At 42.8% G+C, this 26,605-nt stretch overlaps 1 protein-coding gene across 2 annotated transcripts in view; it reads right to left on the bottom strand.

Annotated features, from left to right (window-relative positions):
• Positions 1-280: 280 nt before the first annotated feature.
• RUNX2 (runt related transcription factor 2) overlaps positions 281-26,605 on the bottom strand; it is a 226,550-nt gene continuing 200,225 nt past the window's right edge. For both annotated transcript variants that reach the window (XM_027672658.1, XM_027672659.1), the window contains one exon: positions 281-1,061. In XM_027672658.1, coding sequence (XP_027528459.1) covers positions 379-1,061 — 683 coding nt within the window. In that variant the 3' untranslated portion in view covers positions 281-378. The remainder of the gene's footprint in view (positions 1,062-26,605) is intronic.

Raw genomic sequence — 26,605 nt, 5'->3', positions numbered from 1 at the left:
AGAGGGGTTTTGTCACCTCCTCGAGTATTTTCTCGTGGTAACTTCTCACCACTTCAGATTTTCAGCATTCACCGTGCGAGACCTCACCGACTCCTACCAGTGCTCGTGTGGTTAATGGGTGAGAGGAGGGGAGAGAGCACATCTGAAAGGAATGCAAAGAAACATAAACAATTTTATTAACAAGACCACAAAACTATTTTTTAATATATGCAGCCATTTACAAGGAGCAAACAAACAAACAAACAGAAAAACCCACTGGGGAGACATGGTCGGCGTCAGCGACCGCAGAGAGCGCACACACAGATGGTATGGGCAGGTCTGGGTAGGGTCCCTTTCCTCCAGCCCCTATGAGCATGGTAAGCCTGTGCAGACCTGGCCCTAAGGAGGGGGGGTGCCACGTGCATCCTGCTGCGGTGCCAGGGACGATGCCAGCTGGGTCAGGGCTCGGGCGATGGTGGAGAGGTGGCTGTTCATCGTCCGCAGCTCGGCCAGGATGTCGCTCACATTCGCCGACGCCTGCTCGGAGCTTGGGGGCATGGTATGGACAGCTGGTGGTGGGGAAGCAGCCCCCGGAGCACTGTTTCCCACAGGTGCTGCCTGGGGATTCTCATCATGGGAGGGCTGTGGGGGTGGGCTGCTGCAGGGCTTCATGCCTTCCAGGGAGCCTGTTCTTACGGGTGGCTGGTCTTCCTCCTTCCCTTGGATGGTGGCAAGTGTTGCTGAAGCGAGGAAGGGCAGCCAGTTGATGAGATGGGTGGCACCACTGGGTGGGACTATTGGCAAATAAATTCCAGGGTGCAGGGATGGAGCAGAGGCAGGTGGTGCAGGAAGAGAAGGAAGTCCAGGGAGAACAGTGGCAGCAGAAGTGGATGTTGATGGTGAAATAGGAGGTGGTTTGGGACATAAGGCTGCGACACAGGCAGGTAATGGTGGTGAAAATGATGCAGTACCAGTGTCAGAGGAAGAGCAGGGTGATGCTGGAGCTGTGAAAGGTCCGGGTTCTTCAGAGGTTGGTGGTGAAGTGGCAGCAGGTGGAGCATCAGGCGTGCAAGGATCTGAATCTGTAAGGAAGACACATTGTGAGCCTTGATTTACACATTTTACTTACATACATAGACTGTTGCCTGCTGTCCCCTCAATGGGACCAGGCCTTCTGAAAGGGGGAATTTCATCAGCTGGCAGTGATACTCTCTGTAGGCCAATTAGAAAAGAACAGATGTACTCAAAGACAAGAGTCTATTGTAGGTAAACATGAACTAAATATTATAAAACTAAATTAACTTTCCACCCTTATTCTTCATAAAGCCTGTGGACAGGCCTGAACATTTTTCTGGTTGGCGTCTCATAGCTGTGCATTAGCTGGTGAATTCCCTGCTGTGTTTTCCTGGCCAGCCATAAAATGATGGTAATGTCCTAACTGACTCAGATCTCCCCTGGAGATGTGAGGGCTGGATGGCTGCTGCCCGAGCCAAAGTTAATTGCTGCTTTACAGAGGGTCCCAGTTTCCAGCATTTTGATTTGAATAGACAACTAAACACCAGAAACAGTAAGAGCTACTTGGTGGCTTAAACTCTTCAATAATTTTATTTTTTTTGTATGTGGAAACATGACTGAGTTTACACAAACTGAGATATATATCCCTACCAAGATCCCTTCATTAGCTTCAGCTATGAAAATCAAATCAAAAAAAGAACAAGTAGATAGAAAGAAATTGTTGACACTGGCCATCCCAGCCTGACACCTGTGCTCTCTTGCCAGTAGTTCAGTGGACCTCATCCAGTGTCCCCTATGGTCATCAGAAACGTGCTTTCTTGGACTGAATCCATCAAATACAGTCTAGGATGATAGAGCAGCCCCTAGGGGATACACAAAGGCTTGGAGAACCATGCTAAGGTCCAAGGTGCTCTACCCACTGTGCCCAGCTGTTAAATACTGTATGGTAAGGATGATCCTATTTTTACAATTATTCTGAAAGCCAGAAATATAATAGGAAATGTTTGCTTTTCAACAGCCTCAAAGATATGTATTGGTGGAATTACTATATCACTCTGTAGATTTTTATTTTAGCATTGGGAACACATTATACAGGAGGTGGTGAGATGCTACAGGAGTGGTCAGTGTAAGACAGATGGATTTTAAAACTACTTCTGCTGCAATTAAGTGCAAATTTTAAGGCACTACTGTGGATACAAAGACACAAATTAACAGATTTATCTAGGTTAAAACAACCTAGAGAAAGCCAAGTACTAAGGTGTTAACAACATACTATTATTATTTCTGGCATCTAAAAAATTTGATGTGAGAAATTCATTTTCATTACTGGCTGGTTTGGTGTTCCAGATAGCAAACTGAAACTCACTCAAAAACAAAGAAGGCTTCTCCCTGTCATTTCTAACACCAAACCAGCTGGACATGCAGCGAGCAAAAGTCCATCTTTGTCCCACATGGGACCACCATGTTGTTCCTAATCAAACACATATGTGGCTTAGGGGGGATTATGACACAAAATTCAGACTGCCTTGAGGTCCCTGAGGTTTTTATGGAAAGTTACTGCAGGTTCCTTGAAACAGTTTCCTTCCTTTGTGTATTGGCTTTCTTCCCAATACAAAGTCCTTGCCTTCACAGGCACTCAATCCCTGTCCAATAGAGGTGGGCTAAGGATGCTGGATGTTGGGTTTCCAAAATGCTATTGGTTTGTCTTTGGTTTTTCAAAACAAAAACAAAAATAAAGCCCAGTTCAAATACAGGTTCCTTTTCCATCCAAACCACCAAAGTTTGCAGGGCTGAGATGAAATGTTCAGGTTTGGCTCCACTGTGGTGTTAACCAGAACAACGTTTGTGGTCCGTATATAGCATGGCTAATCCCTGTCCACACTGCCCAAACAAACCAAATTAAGTGTAACATTTTTCCATACATTAGAGAGGAGAGGAAGCTTGACAAACCTTGATGTAATCTGGTTTACTACTGTGCAAAATAACTGTCACAAATGATTCTTAAATGGTCGAAGAGCAAGTGGGGTTAAAATACAAGTAATGGCAACTAATACAGACAAAAATAGAGGCACAAATCAGGACACCAAAGGCTCCTCCTTTTGGTTGAAATCTTTCCAAATAGCATGGTTTCCCTATCAGAAGCCACAGCTTTGTCATCCCCCTGATCTCCCCTTAAGGTTTACTTATGCCATGCAGCCTTTAAACACAACTTGCTCAGCTTGATCAGGCTCCCATACTTCCATCCAAGAAATTCCACAAGGGTGTCTGGACACCCGCACAGGAAACCTCACTGGATACATGACGTGGAAGCTGTTGCACTGCTCATATCAATGGGAATATGCACAGCTGACATAGAGCATTCTGTGCACCCAGAGCGACTGCTGGTCTGGATGGGGTCTGATCCAACTGCTCAGTTATCTGAAGACCTACAGTGATGATGGAAACTGCAGAATCTAGCATCACTGAGGTTGAGAGAGATCTCTGGAGACTGCCTAGTCACAATCTCTCCTCAAAGAAGTGTCAGCAACTTTTTCTACATGGATAAAATTGCTAGGGCATGTTTGAGAAAGCCCAACAATGCGGGAGTCCTAAGCAGGATGAAGCATGAAACAAACAACTTCTGTTGCCTATCACATACAACAGGATGATTCTATTTATTTCCTTCCTCTCTAATTTTGTTTTGGTTTTTTCCTCATTGCAGCTTGTCAAAACTTTAGTGCTTGTTTTTTCACTTTTTTGTACAGCCCTAGCAGAGAGAGAGTCTCAGCTGGAGCATCCAGGGGCACTCTCATTGCTGGGTGTTCAGTCCACATCTAGACAGAGCTGTAGCTAAGTGGGGTTGGATGGACGCCTGCAGAGAAGAGAGATGTTGGACACAGGGTGCTCAGACAAGTACAGTGACCTTCAGCATCCTCCAGTACACCCACTCTACAGAGGCTGGGTAGGTTTTGTAGCATACTCCCACATCCAAAGACTGACTGTTCAAGGCAGCCTTGTAGCTTAGAAGAAAAGTTATTTCGCCAGCTAGGGAAGCTAACCCAGGATTGAGAAAACTTGGTTGGGATCAGCTTCATCTAAACAATTGAATTGTAAGCGCTTAGTGAAGAAATTCCATGAAAGCCCTATATTTTCCATGTTGTATATAGAGGGAAAGCCCGTGAAGGGAAGGCTTAGGCACATGAGCTGTATCTCTCTGAGCAGCCTCGCAGTCACTTCTTTTCTACTGAGTGCATAGGGAGCTTGGCCTCCTTCAGGAGGATTGGGTTGCTGAGATGGGATTCAGGTCACAGAATCACAAAATATGCTGAGTTGGAAGGGACCCACGAGGATCACTGAGTCCAAATTCTGGACCTGCACAGGACCACCCCAAAAATCACATCATGTCCCTTGTCCAAGTGCTTCTTGAACTCTGTCAGGCTTGGTGCCACAACCACTTCCCTAGGGAGCCTGTTCCAGTGCCCAACCACCCTCTAGGTGAAGAACCTTCTGCTAATATCCAACCTAACCCTCCACTGACACAAATTCATGCCTTTCCCTTGGGTCACCTTTAGCTTTCACAGTCTACAGCATAGTTCTATGTCTTATCTAACTCCCAAGCCTTTCTTCACAGTCAGCAGATTAGGTCTAGCACCACCTCATTTTTGCTAGAATGAGAAATATTTATCCTCACCTCTTTACTTGGAATAATGTAGGATAACTGACTTGGATGTGGATGTCATGCACTGAAAATGCCTACATTGCAAAAGAGAACTCCTAAACAAGATGTATAAAAATAAGATGGATGTCCATGTTAGAAACATTACCTATCCTTCTCATCTACTATGGATCTTCCAAAGGAAAGCCAATGTACATCTTTATGTTACCTATTTACAAGTAAGATGGAATACTTCTGCTCTGTCACCTCCAAGAGGACCTTGGGGTATTAAAAACTCACAGGGTATTAAAAACTGTAAATAGTAGGTGTTAGAGTAATGAGAGGGAGCAGAGGAGCACCTCCAGGAGAGGATTTCCTGGTATTTGTCCTGCTCATGATGATGGATGTTAACAAAAGATTGATGGTCTGCCCTGTGAGTATGGTGAAACTGAAGTTACTTTAAATGCATTCATCTGTATGAGAAGAGCACGTATTTCACTTTACAGGCAGTCTTGGCTATCTTAACTGCTTTTGTTTGACTACTGATTTTATCTGTCTTCCAGCCAAATTGCTGCAAACTCTGATTTCTTAGTCTTTTTTTCAGCTCACAAGGGAAAGGTCTGTGAAGAAAAAACCTCGAGGGAAAAGCAGAAGCATGACTTTCCACGGACTCAGCTCATCTAACATTAGCCCTTCAGCTGGAATCTAGTTAGAGGCAGTCATCCCAGATCCAGCTGAGAAAGAAGCACCTCTGGGGACAAGTCAGTCCAAGCTATCAGGTCCCTAAGAAGGGTGGGGCATCATGCTCTGAAGTGTCCCCCTCCTCCCAGCACTTCTTGTATGAGAAGTCAACTACCTTAGATAGACAGAGCAACTTCTAAGTAGCTACAGTTGTGTGAGCTGGATTCCTCACTTTATGTGTAGTTGTAGCAAGTAATTTCACAGAATCACAGAATGGGTCAGGTTGGAAGGGACCACAGTGGGTCATCTGGTCCAGCCCCCATGTTCAAGCAGGGTCGTCTCAGAGCACATGGCACAGGATTGTGTCCAGATTGTTCTGGAATATTCCCAGTGAGGGAGACTCCACATCCTCTCTGAAAAATCTGTTCCAGTGTTGGGTCACTGCAGAGTAAAGAAGTTCTTCCTCATGTTCATGAGGAGCTTCCTGTGCATCAGTTTCTGCCCATTGCCTCTTGTCCTATTGCTTGGCAGCTCCAACAAGAGCCTGGCTGCATCCTCTTGGCATTTGCAATTTCCTATCAAATCAGAATACTAAATGGGTAGTGCTGCCTCTGTGTTCCTGTGGAAGGCATGAAACCATGGAGATAAGGTTTAAGATGCAAGAGGGCAGAATCTGAGAACCTTAGAGAGCTTCAAGAAATGAGCTGGTGGTTGAGAAGGTGATAATCTTTCAAGTGGGTCAGGACTGAAAAAACAATCTATTTCAGTAGTACTAATGCTTAATTTATTTAATTCAATAACCAGTACTTAAAAGAGGGAAAGCAACTTTTAACACTGGCAGACAGTGATAGGACCAGGGAGAACAGTTTTAAACTAAAAGGGAGATTTAGATTAAACATAGGAAGAAATTTTTTCACTCAGAGCATGGTGAGGCACTGGAACAGGTGGCCCAGAGAAGCTGCCCCATCCCTGGAAGTGTTCAAATCCAGGTCAGATGGGTCTTTGAGCAACCTGGTCTAGTGGACCCCCACACCTGTGGCAGAAGTATTGGAACTAGATGATCTTTAAGGTCCCTTCCAACCCAAACCATTCTATGATTCAATGGTAAGGATATTAAGATGCTGAAATGAGTCTCTTCGGTAAGACAGTAACCTGTGGGAGGCCTCTGTGCACTGTCCTTTCTGCTCAGGTCAGTGCAGGTGCTCTGAGCTGTCAGTGTCTGTGTGTGTGCCTGCGGGACCGAGTGCGTGCGCGCTCTCCCACTTCATTTTGCAGCTGCTTCCCAAGAACGTCTAAATATACTCCTGCCTCCGCTTTCTGGTGAGAAGTGAAACTGGAGTACCAACAGCTTGTGGTAACTGAAAGCCCAAGAGCAGCATGTGCGTCAGTGAGGGCGGTACTGCTTTTGCACGGACAAAATCCATCTTTGGAATCTGAATCTGAAGCCATCGCTCCTGTGCTGCTCAGATTTGATTCAGATGGAGTGGCATTGCTTCCCACTGGTGGGCTGAGTCAAGCTTAGAAGGGCTTCAAGCTGTAAATGAAGTCTAGAAGGAACTAAATCATCGTCTTGGGCAAAGAGACCACTGGGCATTACCCTGGAGTAGGTCTGAACAAAAGCATCAATGTGAGCACTCCAGGACTGATGTTTGCATATGTGTGATTTCAGACTCTTAATTTATGTTTTTTATGAATCCAAACTAGCTCTGAACACTCACTTGCTTTTGGGTGAGCAGCTCAGAAATGCATAGAAAATTCATAAAAACATTAGGCAAGCTTATTGTTAATTATTTTTTAGACACAGTAAATCACATCTATGTCCCAGGAACCCACTCTTCTCTGCATAGATGGAAAAATCCTAAAATATCATATATGTCAAGATGCTGCCCTCTTTAATGACAAAAGTGTTTTCATGTAATTAAACATGCCCATTCAAGTCAGGAGTTTAGTGCAAAATATTGAATAAAAAAAAATAGATCATAGTATTCCAAATTAGCCCTATTCCTACAGTTTTCAAACTCAATTTCACCCGTGGCTTCCGCAGTTAAATAATTTTTTTTTTAAAAGAGATTTTGGAAATAATTGGAAAAAATTGTAGGTTACTAAAACAATCCTGTAATGGAGTACATGGCAAAGTCTGTTCCAAAGTCCATGATGTTTTACCAAAAATACATCAACTCTGTCTCTGTGCTGTCAAATTACAAACCTACTGGTTGAGTCACTTCAGTAAGGCTTCTTCCTCTGGCCTCTCATTTTTTAAATAGATAAATAACAATACACGAGCTTCTCTGCAGATTTTAATTCACTTAGAAGTTTTTCTGACTTCATAAACTCGTGCATCTCTTTGGAATTCATTTCATTGTTTTTTTTAATTGTGGTCTGTTTTGGGGTCTGTTTCTCTTCTTTCAGGTACAGTACACCAGGCTTAGCTGGACTGGGCTTTATGTGACTAATCCCATTATGACTCCTGTGGAGTTGTGCTCTTTCAAAATTTCTTGAGTAATAGTCTGTTATGAGTACATACTTATTCCCATGTCATGCGAACAAATTTGTTCTCACAGTTTGTCATGGGCCATCTGCTTTTTCATCTTTGTCCCTGGCTTAATTTCAGTGAGATTTTATTCACTTCCTGACAAAAATGTGCGTTTTTACACTCATTTGGGACCAGATTTTCCAGGAACCTGAGGTCCTTCTTTGACACCTATGGGACAAAGCCAGACTTTTTGAAGTGCTCTGCAGCTCCTATTATTTCCTAAAACAGAAGAGTCCCTGAGGATGCCCTGACATCTCAGTGTGGAGGAGGAATGGGAAAAGGGGAGGTAGGCACATTGGAGAGGTAATACTGTTGGGCAGCAGGCAATTCCTCATGACAGTATTCATTGCCTAACACATTTTTCCTGCTGTGCTCAAAGCACTGAGCGAGTCTCACACTGGCTGCACTTTGTGGGGGCCAGATTGAAACACAGGAAAAATTAAATGCCTGGACAGAAGTCCACGACGGAGCTGGGAGCAAAGGCCACTTTCATCTTCACCATCAAGCAACATTGCAGCCCTAATGCAGCCCTCTGATGTCTCCTTTACCCTACACCTCTATTACTGCAACTTCATAAATTGGGGAAGGCTTCTTTCCCTCTCTTTTGCAGCACAGAAATAAGACACAGCAGAAAAATCTGTGATGCTTAAGGGGCCTGCCAGCCCAACCCTCCTGTGGCCATGCAAGAACATCTTCTCCATCCACATGTGCTTCCTTCACAGAAACTTACTGAGGATGGTGAAGTGGTTGGAGAGACTTTTTAGGTTCTAAAATAAGACTGTCAACTACTGGAGAGCCAAAAGAAACAGGAAGAAGAAGAAGAAGAAAGCATTATAATTGTTCAGGGCACTTTGTCCAGATTTTCTTGTATTTTGCCTCTACCAATGGTCAGTAAATGCTGCCTCCAAGGAAGTATCACAAAATCAAAAATAACAGTTGTGCTATAGTCTGCTGTAGGAAATTTTCCCAGTGTTCCACTAATGAATCAGGTTTTTGGCCCAGGACAGATGTTTACACTATCAACTATCACCTTTTATGAAGGCCAACAAATTTGATTTAGGATCAGGATGAAAATGGACTTCAACCGAAAGAAGAGCTCATGTGTAATTACCCCTTTGAATCTGTTCATTAGCTACACCAAAAGGTTTTTCCTGTTTTGAAACAGACAGCTTTCCCAACACGTGTAATTCTTCTGAGTCTTGTTTTCTTTCCCTAATAAGTACTATTGTCTTTCTAAATGTCCCTATTATGTTTTTATTAGCCTTGTAAACATCCCATCATTTTTTTATATGTTTCTTTTTCCTGTTTTTTTTTTTTTCTTCTTTTTTTTTTTTGTTCTTTGGCAAGCTTCTGGCAATTAATTCCTACAGCAATTGGTTTCTCAGGTTAGTTTTGCAATGTGTGAGGCAGTATTTCCATTTACACAGCAAATTTTTGATACTAATCAGCCAGGAGCATTTTCTCTAAAACTACCTGTGTCTACTCTTTGTGACTTTCTCAACAGCACTTCCTGCTACACATGGCATCAGAATAAGTCAGTGATCACATGACATTCAGCAGGTACTAAGAGATACAGAAGAAGAAGGATGTGTCTTTTGCCTTTAAACCAAAGGATCATAGAATCATTAAGGTTGGAAAAGACCTCCAACATCAACCATTAACCTAATACTGCCAAGCCCACCCTTAAACCATGTCCCTGAGTGCTACACCTACACATTTTTGAACACTTCCAGGGATAGTGACTCAACCACTTCCACAGGCAGTCTGTCCCAATGCTTGACAACTCTTTTACTGAAGAAATTTTTCCTAATATCCAATCTAAACCTCCCCTGGCACAACTTGGGGCTGTGTCCTCTTGTCCTATTTCTTGTTACCAGGAAGGAGAGGTCAAATCCCACCTGGCTACATCCTCCTTTCAGGAAGTTGTAGGAAATGAGGTCTCCTCTGAGCCTCCTTTTCTCCAGGTTGAGCCCCCCCAGCTTCCTCAACCACTCCTCATTAGACTTGTGCTCCAGACCCTTCCCCAGCTTCATTGCCCTTCTTTGTACATACTTCAACATCTCAGGATTAGGCAACTGGGAAAATTTATAGAAACAAACCTTGACAGTCCAGACATTTTGGGTTTATTTTTCTTTGCTGGTTTGAGATTAGTTTAATTTCTTAACGTATATGCTCTGAAGATTTCAAAGTAGATTCAGATGTTAATTAACCAAATATAGTTATATTATCCTGGTCATTTTTTCCAGGAAAAATATGAGACACACCATGCAATCTTATGGTTTTTGTAGCCAGTGAGTCAAGTCTGGAAATTTGGTCCACATGAGTCAATGAGATTTCAGGTTCTACAAAGTGTCCAGCAAGGACCTTGTCAGCCAGCAGTGAACAGGCTTCTGTTGCCTTACACCACGTGGCTCATCTTGGGCTGACTTGTGCAAAAACTACATCCAGTCTGAGTTACCTCTTCCATTTTATGCTTTTGGATGGTTTGTCTCTCTCAAAGGCTTGTCACAGCAGTGTTCCCTGCTGAAATAGAGGAACTATATATTTTCCTGAGTAATTACCATCTGACTGCCCCAACACAAGGCTTCTGCTAAGTCTTAGAGCCTAGATAAGATTTTTGACCACAGCAGAGCATTAGTCCAACAGTCCTTGTCTTGCACCATTTCTCAAGCTGTGGAAAGTCAGTACTTAAATGGGACAGATGATGAAAAAGAGTGTGTGAAGTCTCCTGCCCCATCTAGAGCAGAACCAAGACTGTTGGTCCTCCTTAGTGAGCAACATTTGGGTGAAACAAAGGCTGATTAGGAGGCCACAATTAGACTAACACAAGAGAGTGTGTCTGCAAGATGAGCTTGGCTGTTGCCCTGCCTAAGAGTTTGCAGACCAAAACCTGCTTGTCAAGCTAAAAGTGGACACCTTGACTATACAATAAAGAGCCCGTCAGTGATCCGAGGATGACAAGGGAATGATCTTGACTTAAGTATGCAATAAAAGTAGGAACCAACTCATGTAATTGATTAAATTTTCATATATTTCCCAGTAGGTTTCATCCCCAGAGGGATGGTGCTGTTTGTAGGAAAATAATCTTGTAACAAAAATCCCCTGAAACTGCACAGCCTGAGGTGATTTTTCTCATCTTCATACACCGAGGAACTGCACAGACTATATCTTCCCTGAAGAGTTAATCCAGGTGGGAGACAGCCATATCTGAACACCTGAGTTATGCCAGTCTGGACATGCATTATTTCCCTGAATGACCCTACTGCTCCTTTGCTGTTTGTGAACTTTCCCGAGTGTGTCAGGAGATTCGGAGAGGAGGAAGCATATCAGGTTTGGTTTTTTTGGACTTAGATACTCTGGGATGCTTTCCCAATCTCTTGTGTCAGGTGTGGGAGAACTGGTTTACTCCAAGGAAAGGCTTTTGGGAAAGTCCTGAAAGGTTCAACTCACTCATGATCAAATCTGGGTCCTAACTGCAAAGTGGGTGAGTGCCAGCCCACAGCCAGGCTGTCTGTTCCCTCCTCAGAGCTCCTGGCCTGAACTGAAACCTCTTCCCAAGCCTGAAAGAAGTTTTTAACTCATGTGGAGCTGGTACCTTGGAGATGTACCTTTTATCGTCTTTCGTTTCAACTGCTTGATATGCCCAGGCAATTGTGGCAGGCATCATGGAAATGCTGTCTTCACAAAGACATTTTGTCTCCAAAAACATTTTCATTTTACACCCAAGTCTAGCCGGAGGTGAATTCTTTTGTTTAATGAAGAGCCACAGCTCCTTTGGAACAAAATGTTCTCCTGTAAGCCGGGTGAGCCGCTGGTTTTATTGAAGAACAGTCCTGCAGACCAAGACAATGCTGTACTTCACTACCCCTTTTGAATTACCACTCTGTCATTTCCCAAAGGAGCATGATCGGCCGACCACTAAACTCTGCTTTAAGATCTTATGCCCGATCTAAATGAGACAGAATGAAGCCCTGGAGAGATTTCAACCCTTGCTTTGTTGAAACAACATTGCTTTGTTTGGAATGTATTTGCCTTTGTACTGGGGAATGAAAATGTAACCCAGTGCCCAGTTTTGAAATACATAAATACAACGCTTTTGGTAACGTAGCATATATAGAGACATCCATAGCATATGCTTTTTCTTATGCATCCTTTTTCTTGGAGATCTTCAACCAGTTTTGAAACCATCAAATCTTTAGCTCTGTAACAGCTCAGTGAAGGAGGAACATATCATTTCTGTGTTCCAGGCTGGCATGGTGACCCAGTTAGGAAATTTGTAGCAGACATGAAATGAAATCCAGACCTGTGCTTGCAACAGTAAATTCAGCCTTCCCCTGTATCCAGTTTGATTACACAAGCCAGTAGTCACCCAAATGTTCACGACACCCACTCACAGCTCCAGTCAGTGGTCACCACTGTTTGGCTCCCAGGTCTTTCCCGTGCTTTACTTTAATATCCTTAGATTAAGAACTGAATAGATCTCGGGATACAATCCAGATCTTTCAACCCTATGGTTGAATCCTGAGCTGGCAACAGTTGGTCAACTGTTTCAGTTTGACTTTTTCCTACCCCTTTTCACAAATTCACTGTTGCTTCAGTGAATCTTGGGGCAGAGATTTCACAAACCCAGGCCCTTGCTGAACCATTACCTACGTTAGTACACCTTTATCAGCTCTTAACAGCAGTCAGAGAATTTGGAGTGTGATGCATGTGATAAGAACATAAGAGCTACACCAGGAGTTCGCAAGTCCCTCATCCCTCCACCTACCCACCCTCCCTACTATGTGTCCTCCTGAATAACTAAACGGAGGAGACGTTCAAACAGACACGTCAGCCCTGCCCAAACAGAGGTGCTCTGTCTCTCTGTCTGAGTCCATGTCCTTTGATCACCATGGGTACCAACTCCCGTCTGATATTTTGGGCTGTGCAGGGTGGGCTTGGACACTCACTGGGTGGAGGGAAACACCTTGGCAGGGCAGGAAGGAGTGATTCAGCCACTCCTCACTCTGAGTCAATATTTACCCAGAGGCTCTGGGTTTGGGGGAGGGATGGTCTCCCTCAGGGGTCACATTCCCACCCTCCTGAGTGAGGTGGCTGGAGCCACCAGCCCAAGAGGGTGCTTGCAACCTTCTCCTGGGAGCATGCTCTGTTTTTATAGGCTGCATTTGGATGCGAACTGGCACGCTGTGGCTATGTCTCTTTTTCTTGTTTTTTTTCTAATTGTAGTCTGGAGTTTTCCTTAATGGGACAGAGAAGTCTTTGAGACTGGAAATGTGCTCTTCTCTTTGTTTCTGGTAAGACATAACACTGTCCTCATGGGACCGCACTCCAACAGGGATATTTTAGTTCTGCCTGGCTCAACTTCTTGTTGGCCTGCGGTCTGATTGCTGTTTGTCACTTGGACTGCTGGGGAACAGAGACTGCCCTCACTGCGGCTGCTCTAGTAGACTGGAGCCTTGAATTTGGCTGGGCTTCCCAAGCATTTCCACGAGGCAAATAGTAACACTAATTTCAGCTGGACACTGTATTCCTTGCTTACATTCCTAAAGGGCTGTGTTGTGCTGCTTTTTGCCTTTTCTCCACGTTAAATGCATTGCTAGAATTCACCCCAGGGGTTGTTGCGTCCTGCTGGTGGATGATTATATTCCTCTGCTTGAGAAATTGAAGATGAAAGAGCACTTTGAGATCCCATTTGATAGATGGAAATACCTTTCTGCCCGGTTCCTGATAGGATATTGTGAAGGTGTTGTCCCATCCTGCAGACCTTGGTCTCATTTACACTGGTGTAAAACAGGAATGATTCCATTGGCATCAGTGTCATTTACATCAGCATAATCATGGGAGAAGGAGAAGAAATAGGCCTGCAGGGATTTTTTGTTTCTTTTGGGGGAACCATGCTGACTGTAAAACCACAGCAAAATTATTTTTAAATGAGAAAAATTTCTTTAAGACAGATCAGCCTCTTAAAAAGAGAGACAAATGGAATGAAATGCTGCAGTTCAGAAAGTCCTGTGGTATTTGGGAAATGGGGCAGTTGCTGTAAAGGGAGGAGTAAACAGCCAAAGCCAGGAGAGTTGCAAAAAGAGAAAGACCCAGAAAATTAAGCTGCTTATGAATTAGATTATTAAAATTTCTCAGAGCACAAGAGATGAGATTGTAGAGGCAAGTTTATTCTCAGCACATGCGTGGAAAAACGTAAACCTCAGTAAGAACCACTGAGTAAATCTGAGAAAAAAAAATGACTGTGCCTGGAAATGTTTAGGGTATGGTGTTTGTCAATTAATGAACTGAGAGGCCACCGTTTTCGGCTCAGTACACAGCAAAGACATGCACAAACTAAGTCCAAAGAAGGAGATTATTTTCTTTTTTTGCCAGTAAGAGGAATGCAGGGACATTTTGCTCTGTGCTTCATCTGCAATTGATTTTTGTCTTTCATAAAACCTGGTGATTATTGAGAAGAGAAAGTTTGCTCCGAGTGGCTGGGCGAGGGGTCACAATTACTCACACCACCAGGTTCCCATTTGCCTTCAGGTTTGTTGATTTTGATGACAAGCCTTTACCGCTCGGTTTCTCAGTTGTGTCAGCAGCTTCCCCAACAGCCCAGTGACGCTTTTTGTGTTGCACTGTGCAGACAGGGGAGCAGCTCCAGCCAAAAAGCACGTATTGATATTGTACTCCCTACTGTAAGAAACCTCACAGTTTGACTAAGTTTGGATCCAGCCTCATGGTTTGGACTCATCTCTAACAGAAATACACAGATATCTCCAGTAACATATTTTAATGGACAGAGGAAGTTTTCTAAGGACACAATACATATACCTCATCAGGGAACAGCTCCTCTCTATGCCAAGAAGCTTCTCTCTATCCTGGAGGAAACACTTGCTTTATGTACAGAACTGCCTTATAAAGGGAAGGGACAGGGATTCTGGTAGCATTGGGAATCTTCAGCAGGAAGAAATACCAAAGGTCATCTGCCTTGTGAAAGGAGGGCTGCTTGATTAATTTTATGGAAAGGAACTGAGCTGTAAAAAGGTGGGATTTTGTCTTTAACAAGGACTGCAAGCTGGGAGAGCAGCCAACTGGGGCATTTGTGCTAGCCCAGGACTATTAGGAGACCAAGGTCAGAAGGAGCCCAGATGCCACCAGGAATTCAAGGAGAGACAGGCTGGCAAAGTGGGGATGTGGAAGAACCGAGGTGCAGCTGCTGAAGTTCATAAATGACTCAATGAGGAAACTCATGTAGGATCCTGACTTAGAAGGGAAAACATCGTCTTAAAAGGAAAAAGCTCCCAACCAACACAAAACCACTGTGTGTCCATCTATACGTTTGTTCCATAGACATAATTGAATCATCACAGAGAAAAGAAGCCCATTTCAAGACAACATTGCTGCTCAGCCTCTATGGGCATCAGGAAAGTGGTTACACCATAGGAAATGATTAGAAGAGCCCCAGATCATCCCCGCATAGCTCACACTACAACTAATGCCTCCAATGTAACAGGAGCAGAGGTTTGGAATGAAATAGACCATCCAACATACTGTGTACAACATCAGACAGAGGTACTGCAATTGGCCAGTCCTTGTGACATTACAATTAGAGATGGGGCTTGAGTCAAACATCCAAATGTGGAACAGCGCTGTGAGTCAGCTGAGATGCACCCACCAACATTGTCATTATCCTGAGTTTTGTCTTTTATAATGAAATTCAAGCACTGTAATCTTCAGGACATTCACAATTTGAGTTGAGAGACAACCCCACATTTGGTATTTATCTCCAAGGCCCAAAGTCAGTAAAGTTTTTAAACACACAACTGGGAGACACAGGATTTTGGGAATCACACTTGTGAAAAAGCTGCCTGAAGCTTTCCAGAGTAGAGATGGACTTCAATTTTCAGGACTCCCAAAATGAGCACACGTCCCCAGCTGAAGCATCCTTAACTTGACCTTAAGGAAAAATAATTGAAGGTCCACGTGTATCTCTGACTAGCATGGCTCTGATCAGAGAAGGAAAATTAATCTCTTACAGAAAACAAAAACAAACTGCAAAAAAAAATCTTAAAGAGGGCACTGATAGACATGAATTAAAAATACCTAACAGCACCATGACAGATGTCAGTGAAACCGAGCATTTTGTTAAGATTACAGCTCCTTTTCTCAGGCTGCTGGAGTATTCCCTGCACAGCAGCTTGAGTTAAAAGTGTCATCTGAAATGTCCTGGTTCATGTGAACTTCCTTGCCAATGCACCATATGGCAGCACAGAGAGTATTTCTGTAGCACAAGTGACTGGAGAGCACTAAAGAGCAGATGCACCTGAACTTCTTAAAGGACTGCAGCAGGGTGGAATTATGTTGGTCTGCCAGGCCCAGAGGGGCAGGGAGTGGTGGATCCCCTCTTGCAGGCCAAGGCAGCATTAGTAGGCAATGCTGTTCTGAACACCCAACCTATGGCCAGGCCCGCTTTGGGAAACCAGAAGTCCAGTGCAATGCCAAGTATCTGTACAGAGCCCAGAGAGCTTATGATGAAAGCTCCTACTTTCTCTGCAAGTCATTTCTTTTCACTCCCAAATTTCCCGAGGCATTGCAAGAAAAGCTACTCCAGGAAAACAGCAAAGTGTTATAACTTATTGCCAAGGACCTGTTCCATTAAAGGCCAGATTATCCTGAACAGGTAAGAAAGCACTTGATTTTTTTTGCTTTAATTGAGTTTTACCTCTTGCTTACATGTGTCCTCTACAGACTCTGTATGAAAAGAGCCATTCTAAAAATAATGGTCTTAGAAACATACCCTACAGCTAGTCATGTGTTTTTTCTACCTTTTTTTTTTTTTTAATCAATAGAGGCAAATAAAACCCTTCAAACTTCCCAGATGCTTACTCCAGGTCTAGCAAATATTTAGGGCTGATCATTCTCCGTGTAAGCAGGTGCATCAGCATTCGGACCTTTCGCTTCTTTATCCTGAATTTTGCTTCCCCCCATGAACCCCCAACTCCAAATGTTCTGTGGACAAGTTTGCAAGCACAGATTTACTAACTTTTGTCACTATATCATCTGCACAAGGGATAAGGAGAGCATGCATTCTTTATTCCACTGATGAATTAGAGTAATTTAGCAAACTTGCAGGTCAATTTTCATGTCCAGTAAAATTTATGGAAAGATAGATTTTTATCCACTATGCAGTAGCAGTGGGATCAGCTCCTAGAGTAACAAATTTGAAGAAAATCCTAAGAGATATGTTGATTGAAGGTGGACCCACATCTTAGCAACAGTAACCTGAAACAGTGGTGCTTCAGCTGTTTGGGGACTAGTTTCACAACGTCCTAAATGCTGTTGATATTCCTTACAACTCTGCCATGATCTGCTGATTGATAAATAGCCTCAGGGCCACACTGTACCATCAATTACCCTTACAAGTTCAAAAAATGTGCTAGCAAATTGGAGAGGTCAAATTCAGTCAGGAGTCAATGAGACCGAAAACAGCATTTGGCTTAAAGATGCAAGCAAAGCGTTTCCCTGACACACACAACACAGTGTATTGCCCAGGATTCGTTCTTCCTGCAGAAGGAATGTGTGTTTCCTTGAGTTTGAAGATTAATTCAGCTACTTTTTTCTGATTTTATGGAAATTCAGGAAGGCCTGATGGTTCACTTGTATTTTCTATAATTAAAAAAAAACTCAAGATTTTCTGCTGATAGCCTTCCAGCTATAACAGAACCACCTGCCCACCTGGAGTACACTTAACTATGATATATCATAGAATTATAGAATCATAGAATAGTTTGAGCTGAAATGGACCTTTTAAAGGTCATCTAGTCCAATCCTCCTGCAACAAACAGGGACATCTTCAACTAGATCAAGGTGTTCAGAGCCCTGTCCAATCTGTGCTAGGCTTCCAGGGATGGGATGATGTTCATGTTATTTCACGGATGTAGTATCCATTTCTTCTGGAATAAATAATGAGGCTGACAGGTGGAAAATCTATAGCTGTTGTACACTTCAGCGGTTAAAAGGCAGGTAAGAACAGAGTCAGAAACTCTGATTTTAATTCCTGGCTGTCTAATTGATTTGGTTGGATGGACTTGCATATCTCCATTGGAGCCAGAGTCCTCAAGCCACTCAGAGGTTTGTCTGAGTGAAAATTGTTATTTGCTTCATAATTTTACTGTTTCACAAATACAGTAAGGATAATTCTTCCCTCCCACTGGCATGGCAATTCTTAAATCCATGTTTGCAAAACTCATTACAAGCTTTGGGTGAAAGGTGTTAGAGAAGTGCAAAACAGATTTGACACCTTTTTTATAGAGAGGGCTTTCGAGATTTCCCGTGATTGTTCACATTTTTGGAGATTAATCAGCTTTTCTAAAGGATTATGCAAAGTGAAAGCCTGCAGCAGCAGCAGGAGGTTGGGATTAGTGACCCAGAAGGTCCTTCCAGGTCCCTGGAGGTTTTTTCAAGTCATACCAAAGATGTTAAAGACTACTTGTGTGGTCTGAACTTAACACCTTCAACACACACTCCCCATTGGAATTTTTTGTTGCATCCATTTAGCAAGGTAGAAATAGAGGAAGGACTGGGCCTCTGTGTAAATTAAGAGAAAGCACTTCCCACAGCAACTATGGAGAGCACCATACAAGCTTGCTTACAGCTCAGGAAATGGAAGTGGTCAAAAAACACCTCAACAGACCCAAGCAGCCTCATCTCTCTGCCCTCGAGCTCCCACCTCTTGAAGCACCACTTGTGTTACCATTGCCCACTCAGTCCTGGACCTCCCTTCTGAAACCCACCCGCAGCCAGCAGCAGTTACGATGGTGGGTTTGTGGTGCAGACACCTGTCCATGTGAAACCAATCTGGGACCACCAAGCTCATTTTCTTGTGGCAATTTACCAGCTTATCATACGGTAATAATTTTTGACAATCACGTTTTCAGGCTGGAAAAAAATTAGTGATCCAGTGATAGAAGCTGCCTTGGTCATGCTCTTAGCCAAGACCATACTTTACCTCTCTGGAAAGCAGGCCGTGGTGTTGCTTTCCTGTGTTGGGGCAGGTATGTGTTAGAGATTAATTCAGATACTCTCAACCCCCCACACCTCCAAGCCTTTCTGTGGAAACCAACAGTTTCTGATGTTCAAATGTGTTTTGCCAGCCAAAATGTCAACCGCATGCCACCTCCGAGGCAGCCACAGCTCAGTGGTTGCACATCAGACCCATTGGTCCATATTTATAAAATACTTTGATATCCCAGATGAAAGGGCAGTATATAAATGCCCCATTCATTTAGGTGACTACAGTAGCAGCAAACAGAAAAATCGTTACCCACAGGTTCAGAAAGGCATATTCCTGTTTATTAATTGAAGACCACATAAAGAATGCTTGGTTAAAGTGTTCCTTTTGGAGTGGACATTTCAGTGCTGGTCCAGCGAACGAAAATAATCCTGAAAATCTGCATGGGCAAATGGCATAAGCATCAAGTTTGCACAACTCAAAACAAAATTCTCCTTAAAAACACAGTGAAAATCTTTCTATACAGAACTGTCCTTGTCCCTATACACCAATAGGGAGTGAGACAATCAGTGCTTTTCCAGGTCAGGACTACAGTGAAATTATTATTCTAGCAAAAATAATTTAAGTTAGAAAAGGAATAATTGCTACAAGGTGAGCATTAGCTATTCTGCAGCTTAGTACTTGTCAAATTAAACCACCTGTGGGTTCACTATACAACTAGTTTCCTCTCTTTTATGCATATAACAAAGTCTTTGGATTTCTAGACCTATATTTCTCACTTCTTTCTCTGTGTATCTTTGAGATACATGACCCTCTCACTTCATTTGGAAAGTTCTGTTAAATAAAAACTTTTCTGTCTGTCATCCCAGAATTCAAGTGCTGAGCAGATACCCGCTCACAGTCCCTGGGAGCATGCAGAGTCTTTCATATATCATAACCATAAAAATAAATAAATTACAAAGCAGAAAGGAGATAAGGCACAGGTTTAGGCTGCCTTTTGAAGATTTATTAAAACAAACTGATATTTCTTATAATGTGCATGTAACCAGAATACATAATTGACAATGATAATCATTAACAGGTACTAATGTTATTTCAGAACAGAGGACAGAACGAGACAGACTAAACCTCCATGCATGCAGTAGAGGAAATCCAAACTGTGATAATTAAATGCAAATAAAGCCTGGGGGCAAAAATTCCTGGTCTCTCTAAGATAAGAGAAATGTATTTCTACCATCTATACTTCATTTATTTCTCTTGAAGACTCTAATTTGTTTTTAAGCTAATAGATCAAACATTCTTGTCACAGTTCGTACAACTGTCTCAAATATGTGAGAAGTACCCGCCAGGCGAGGACCACCAGCAATTTTTATGATTTCTTTACACTACAAATATTTGGCAGAACTGAAATCACCCAATAAAATAAACCTGTGGATTCATCTGCAGTTTTAGACTCTATCCAAGTATTTTTTGGACTCCTTCCCAAAATAACTGATGCTCATGATATTCCAATATCAAATGAAAATATGTCCTAATTTTCATGTCTCACTACCACCATCTGTTATTAAAGAGAAAGTTGTCTTCTTCCTAGTGGGCCAGGTAGCTTGGAGACACCCATGTGACCATGAGTGGAGCTCTGGTCCAGCAGCACTTCTGGTCCTTCACACCATTGGGTTGGTGGGATCTGGACATAACAAAGGGCAGAACCATGGAAATGTGGTGGTGGAATATTATTTCTTCCAGTACCAGAATCATCTGCCAACTGGTGCCCAAAGAGTACCATGTCTCCCCATGTCTGCAGGGGGGAGGAAGATTGAATTTAATTGTGTGCAATGCCTTTATGGGAAGGTTCGGGATCCTCTCTGGAAAAGCCTTTGACAAAAGGAATACATTAAAAAAATGCCATATTTGAAATGTCTGCTCAGCTCTACTGACATTGCAGAGGTCACCAATGAAAGCCACTCAGCAGTGCACAAACACTGCAGTCTCTTCTGTGAGGTTCAGAACATCCTAACTGACACTTCAGAAAGACAGTCTGAGCTTTACAGACATTCAGCTCTTCTTAATATTACATCCATGCTTCAAGTATAAAAGTAAAGCCTTTCTCCTCCAAATCAAAGATGAATTGTTGTAAACTACCCCAACCTTGTGCCTCTACTGCTGCATTTGACGACCAAACCACACCACCACTTAATCACCCCACCAAGGCATCCCAGAGAGCCATTCCTAAATATCTGACTCTGCTCTTCCCCATTCCTGCAGATATTTTTCTTTCCAGACATCTTGAGCTGTAGTTTTAGCAAGTGTTACTTGCAGCATGTCTTGTAAATCCTACAAACCACTATAAAATCACACAGTGTCAATTTTACATGTTTTCCAGCAGAAAAGATCATGGCTTTTGTTTCCACCGGCTTTCCCAAGGTACAGTGCCTTTATTTTAAGGGTCATCACTCACTCTGATTTTTGTAAAGCACTCCAATTTTACAAGGTTTGTCTCACACCATACTAGACTAGCTGGCAACTGGCTAATGCTGACTAGATGGTGGAAGACAAGCCTCTTCATTGTAATGCTGAATTCAAACACTGCTGTTTTTCGTGGATTGAAATAATATCCTTTTAGATACAGCTCCACAGCATTTACATCAAATCAAGAGAACAGGCAAGTAGAGCACTCAGAAATTTCCACTTTATTTGTTTCTTTTTTAATATTTAGTTTGTTTTGTATAAAGCTTGATTTTCCTGAAATGTGTCCATTTTCCCTCAGGAGAGCTGAAGGAAAGCATTTAACTCAGGGTCAACGTGATCTGAAAATTGTTCAGGTCAGGTCTAAACAAATTAAAACTATCATAGGTCAAGTCAGCCTGACATGAATCTGCTTTAGCTGGAGTTACACATACATGTTGGGATCTGCATATCTGTTGTGAAGCAATGGAGATTCACTCCAACCAGGAAGCCCAGCCAGAAAAGAAAACAACGAGAAGAAAACAACTTCACAAGGTGAATGGAGAACAACTGTAAATACAGCTGAGTGTTGAAACAGCCCAAACAAACAAAATATTTCAAAATACTTCCCACATTCACAAGAAAAGATTTTTCTCCAAGTGTCTCACTCTACTATAAGTTCCCAGCAGCTCAGTTTAGGACCCAAATCAAAGATGAAAACGAATGCTTAAAGGCAGGACACAAATACAGATCTTTGTAGGGACATGTCTGCTCAGAGTCACAAAACTATTTTGTTAACTGGCAGGGAAAACTGGATCATGGTGGGATTTGCTCTATTTCATAATTCCCTATGTATTATATGATACATATCATATAATATGACTAATATACACTATCATTCCCATTCCATACATGGGGAACTGGGACTGCATGAGCACTGCTACATGAGCAACACAGAAAAGAGTTTAGGGACATTGGAGGGTCTCTAGCTATTAAAACTATCAACCTATCAAGAAAACTCCCTTTGAGGTAAGCTGTCTTCCAGGACAAGACCACAAAGGCACCACATGAAACTATGAAGTGGAAGATTCAGAAAAAAAAAAAAGGAAAGACGTGGTTCTTTACAAAATGCGTGATCAGTCTGCAGGGCTTGTGCAGCAAGACATTGTACAAGAGGAAGATTTGCACGATGTCAAAAAGAGATCAGCTATTGGCAGCTTGTGTAGAAAGGGCATGAAGAAGAGGGAGGACATTTTTTGAAACCAGGGTGTCCTTTCTGACTCTCTTTGGCTGAACAGGGACCCCTTCACAGAGGGGAAGGCTGTCTGTGAATCCCATCTCTCTAAACCTGCCCAGTCTCCCCACGTTTGTGCTGCTCTTGACCCAGGCCACTGGCAGCCCATTCAGTCTTTCTTGTTCTCCTGTGACACATTTCAGCTGCTACTCTTGATCTTTTATTACCCGTCTGTAGACAGCTGTAGGGGGCTGGGAGATGGGATGTGTTGTGGCCTGGGTAGCAAACATTCTGCAGACACATCTGAACTCACCCCCCAGTGACCTGCGATATGGGGGACTCAAAGTGATGACCAAAACAGTCTCTTCTAAATCTACATTTCTACTCTCATGACCCCACAAGTGCAGTATCATTCACAGAGACCCACACCAGGACAGTATTTACTGAAAAAGGGCCCTGGTAAATGCTGAAGGACCTACTTCTTAGGGGTTGTTGTTTTTCAGGAAAAAATCTTTTTGTTCCCTTATTCACTGTCTACACAATCTATCTGTGTATTCCTCTCCATGTGACTTGAATAATATAGAGTAGAAATTTAACTCTACTGTATGCAAAAGCAAACGGGCTTTATGATAATAGAGGAAAATCTTAGCCATGAAGGGACAGCGTAGAAACACATAAAGAGCTGAGGAAAGCTGAAGATGTACAGAAAGGGTCAACATCAGCCAAGTCTCCTGCAGGTCCAGCACAAAGCAGCCTACATATTCAGTCAAAATAACTGCCCAGTTGCTCTACTCATTTTTGAAGAACATTATTTATTTCAGTGCCAACACCAAGACAGACTGCTCTCCACGACACAGACATCACAGGTGGAGATGCCTCCACCAAATGCCCACCTGGACCAGCTCACTGAAGACTGATCTCCTGCAGACTATCTGCACAGACAAAACCTGCTAAGTGGGAGTTGTGTTGAGTTTCATATCGTTGACATTGCTCCAGTAACCCACTCACCATTGGGTTAAGCTCCTATTGAACATGAGCAGAGCTCCTTACATGTTGTGCAACACAATGGAAAATTGAGACCATACCATAGATGAAGACATAGGAGTTACGTGGTTTGCCCGAGGCCACACAGTGAGTCAGCGGCTAAATTATAAACTTGGGAGTCCCTGGCTCCAAGTCACTTATTCAATCTATGCTGCCTCTAAGGCATATTACATTGGGGGTATTGTATGGAAATGACATTAACTTTAAAGGACAGTGTACAGTAGAAGCAAGGAAAATAAGTGGGCTTTATTGTGGGCTGATTTTTTATTTTTTTTTAAATCATTAAAAAAGTGACACGAGCAGTTTTGCAAGCATACAGTGTAAATTAATTTTGCACAATTTGATTTCAAAACCTCCCTCCTGGATTAAAAACCTAAACATCAAGTTTCAGGCCTTAATGGACCCTTTTTTTCCACTCTTTTTTTTTTTATTATTTTTCTGGCAATTCTGTTAACCCCCGAAAATAGTGGTTTAATATGGAAATGCTGACAGCTCCTGAAGCAGAGCATCGCATTTGCAACACTGCAATTATGCCTACTTCAAAATGCTCCAAAGAAAACAAGATTTTCCTGTTCAAACAAATCTTGAATGGTTTTAGCCCGAGAATTAAATCATTGAGACCAAAAAGGACCGTGCTAAGCATGCTGAACCAGGGCTGTACCAAGGAGATGTGGAAAGAGATAAATGCAAACTGATTTTACAGTATTTACATAATTAGATCCACATCTCTGCTTTTCTCTATTGAATGACTAAAGACCAGATTAACCTTATTATTATTATGTTTATTTGATTGACTTAGGAATTCCATCTGGATAAAAAAGAGCCTAGATGTCTTTCTCCATGCGCGCCCAGCATGAAGCCAATCAACGTGCCTCTCTAAGTAACAAATTTGGTTTATGTCATCTATCAGCAAGATACTGTAATACTGGATAGAGCTTTAGTTCAATGGATGAGTGCTCCTTAAAGACCACGCAGCTTAGAGGTTTCCATCCTGCATTTTTATGTCCCCACAGAAAATTACTTGTCATATTTTCCACTCCTGTGAAGACGGTGGTAAGGAAATGTGTGGTGCAGAACGCGTGCATGGCGCATTTAAGCGAGAGTGCAATCAAGAGCTCAGCACGGCCTTCTTGGTGGAAGATGTTTGCTTCTTTTGCCAGATTTCCTTGCATCTCTTTTTTGCCCCATAGAACAAAGGCAAAGATGTGGGTAGGTGCAAGATTCTTGTGCTGGTGATGAGAGAGTAAGACAAAGGGGAAAAATTTCTTCCACTGCTCATAACTGATCGTTACAACTGCTTCATGAAAATAATCCTTCCTAACGATATTTATTATATCCCCACTCACCGTAAGTAATATTAGACAAAAAATAGAATTTGGTGTCAGTCTCATTGCACTGCACAGGGAAAAACAATGTTTTGAGTTAATAGGAGGATTCCCTGCAATTGGATTGCTACTTCCTTTGAGAAACTATTCCATCCAGCTAATTAAAACCACTGTCAAGGACCTTCTGCTCATAGGTACCCTCACTTTCCAAACAAGAAGGATAATACAGCAAGCTGAGGCTGGGACAAGTTGGATTTATTTACCAGCTTTACATAACCAAGATAGCCACTCAGTTTATCTTTACCATCTCCAACCAGGACAACAAAAATATTAATTTATTCTCCATTTTGTATCAGTCCTGTTTACTTGGGCTGCCATTGTTTCTGGGCAGAGTCTTTTGATCACATGCAGGTATAACACCCAGTTCAGACTGCTCAATGAAACTCAGGGGCATGCAACTAATCCAAAGTGATCACAGAAGCATGGGATCACAGAAGGGGTAAGGTTGGAAGAGACCGCAGTGGGTCATCTCGTCCAACCTCCCTGTCCAGCAGGGTCAGCCCAGAGCACATGGCACAGGGTTGTGTCCAGGTGGTTCTGGAATATCTCTAGTGATGGAGACTGCACAAGCTCTCTGGGCAATCTGGCCAAGAATACTTCTATCATCAAAGTGGCCATTTTGTAACTGTAAATGGATATCTTGCAAATGTTTCTGTTTTATCTGATTTCCCACTTCTTGCTCTAAGAGACCTACAGGAATTTGCCATCAGGCTGCAATCTTACACAGGTTACATGAGACTCTGCATATTATCTCACTCATAGGCACCCTTTGACACACAGACTTCATCTGACTTCTCTCCGTGCGTTATCACAACAGACTCCAACTCAGCGCTTTGCTTTTCTGTTGGGAAAAGATTGTGTAACTTCCAACACTCACCCAGCAACCCCCCCCCCACAGGGAAGGAAGCCTCCAGCCAAACAAAAGCTTTGATATTAAGAGCACAGCAATGTGTAAACCCATAATAATGCACTTGGACTACAGCTCTCCTTTAGGAAAACAAAACAAAACACTCCTAATTAAGCTATTGGCTTGGAGGAGGTACCAAGTCCAAAATGATTTTGACTCCATATGGAATTTATATGGAATGCAACATGCAATAAAACACCAGCACACCCAGATGTGGATGTTCCCCAGCTGTCTGTCTGCCCCCTTTGATGGCAAGCTACAAAGATCCTTCCCAACACAGCCATCTCTGTGGGAAGCAAGAGGTGACTCCTCTGCACTTGCATATCAAATGGAGCAGTGGAAGGGAAATTTTAGAAAGAGAAGATCCAAGTTTACAAATGTCACTGATGCACTCAGCTTTTATTTTCTGTGTGTTCACAACAGTGGGCTCTTAGTATTTAGTCCCTCTCAATCTTAGTGATGGGTCACACAGTGCCAAGGGAAACTCTTGGGAAGTACGGCCTGTGTCTCCCCAGGGTTTCTGCTTGGAACTGTGGATGCAGATGTTATTTTTCCCTGCAGCTGTTGGGGGCAGTAGACAATCAATCCTGGGTTTCTGTAACCTGTATGACCTGGGCATGGATCATTTAAGAGCTATATACGTGCCCTGATGCCAAACAGATTTGCAAGCCATCTGGCATGTCTGGGAATATAGGGAAAATGTAAGACCTGCCTTGAGAAATGGCTATTTTGGTGGTCCTTGAGGTATGGACT

Source organism: Neopelma chrysocephalum, unplaced genomic scaffold (genome assembly GCF_003984885.1).
Source record: "Neopelma chrysocephalum unplaced genomic scaffold, ASM398488v2 Primary Assembly neopelma1_97517, whole genome shotgun sequence".
Taxonomy (NCBI): Eukaryota; Metazoa; Chordata; class Aves; order Passeriformes; family Pipridae; genus Neopelma; species Neopelma chrysocephalum.
Note: the sequence above shows the minus strand (reverse complement) of the source record. Positions and strands in the feature narration are given on the sequence as shown.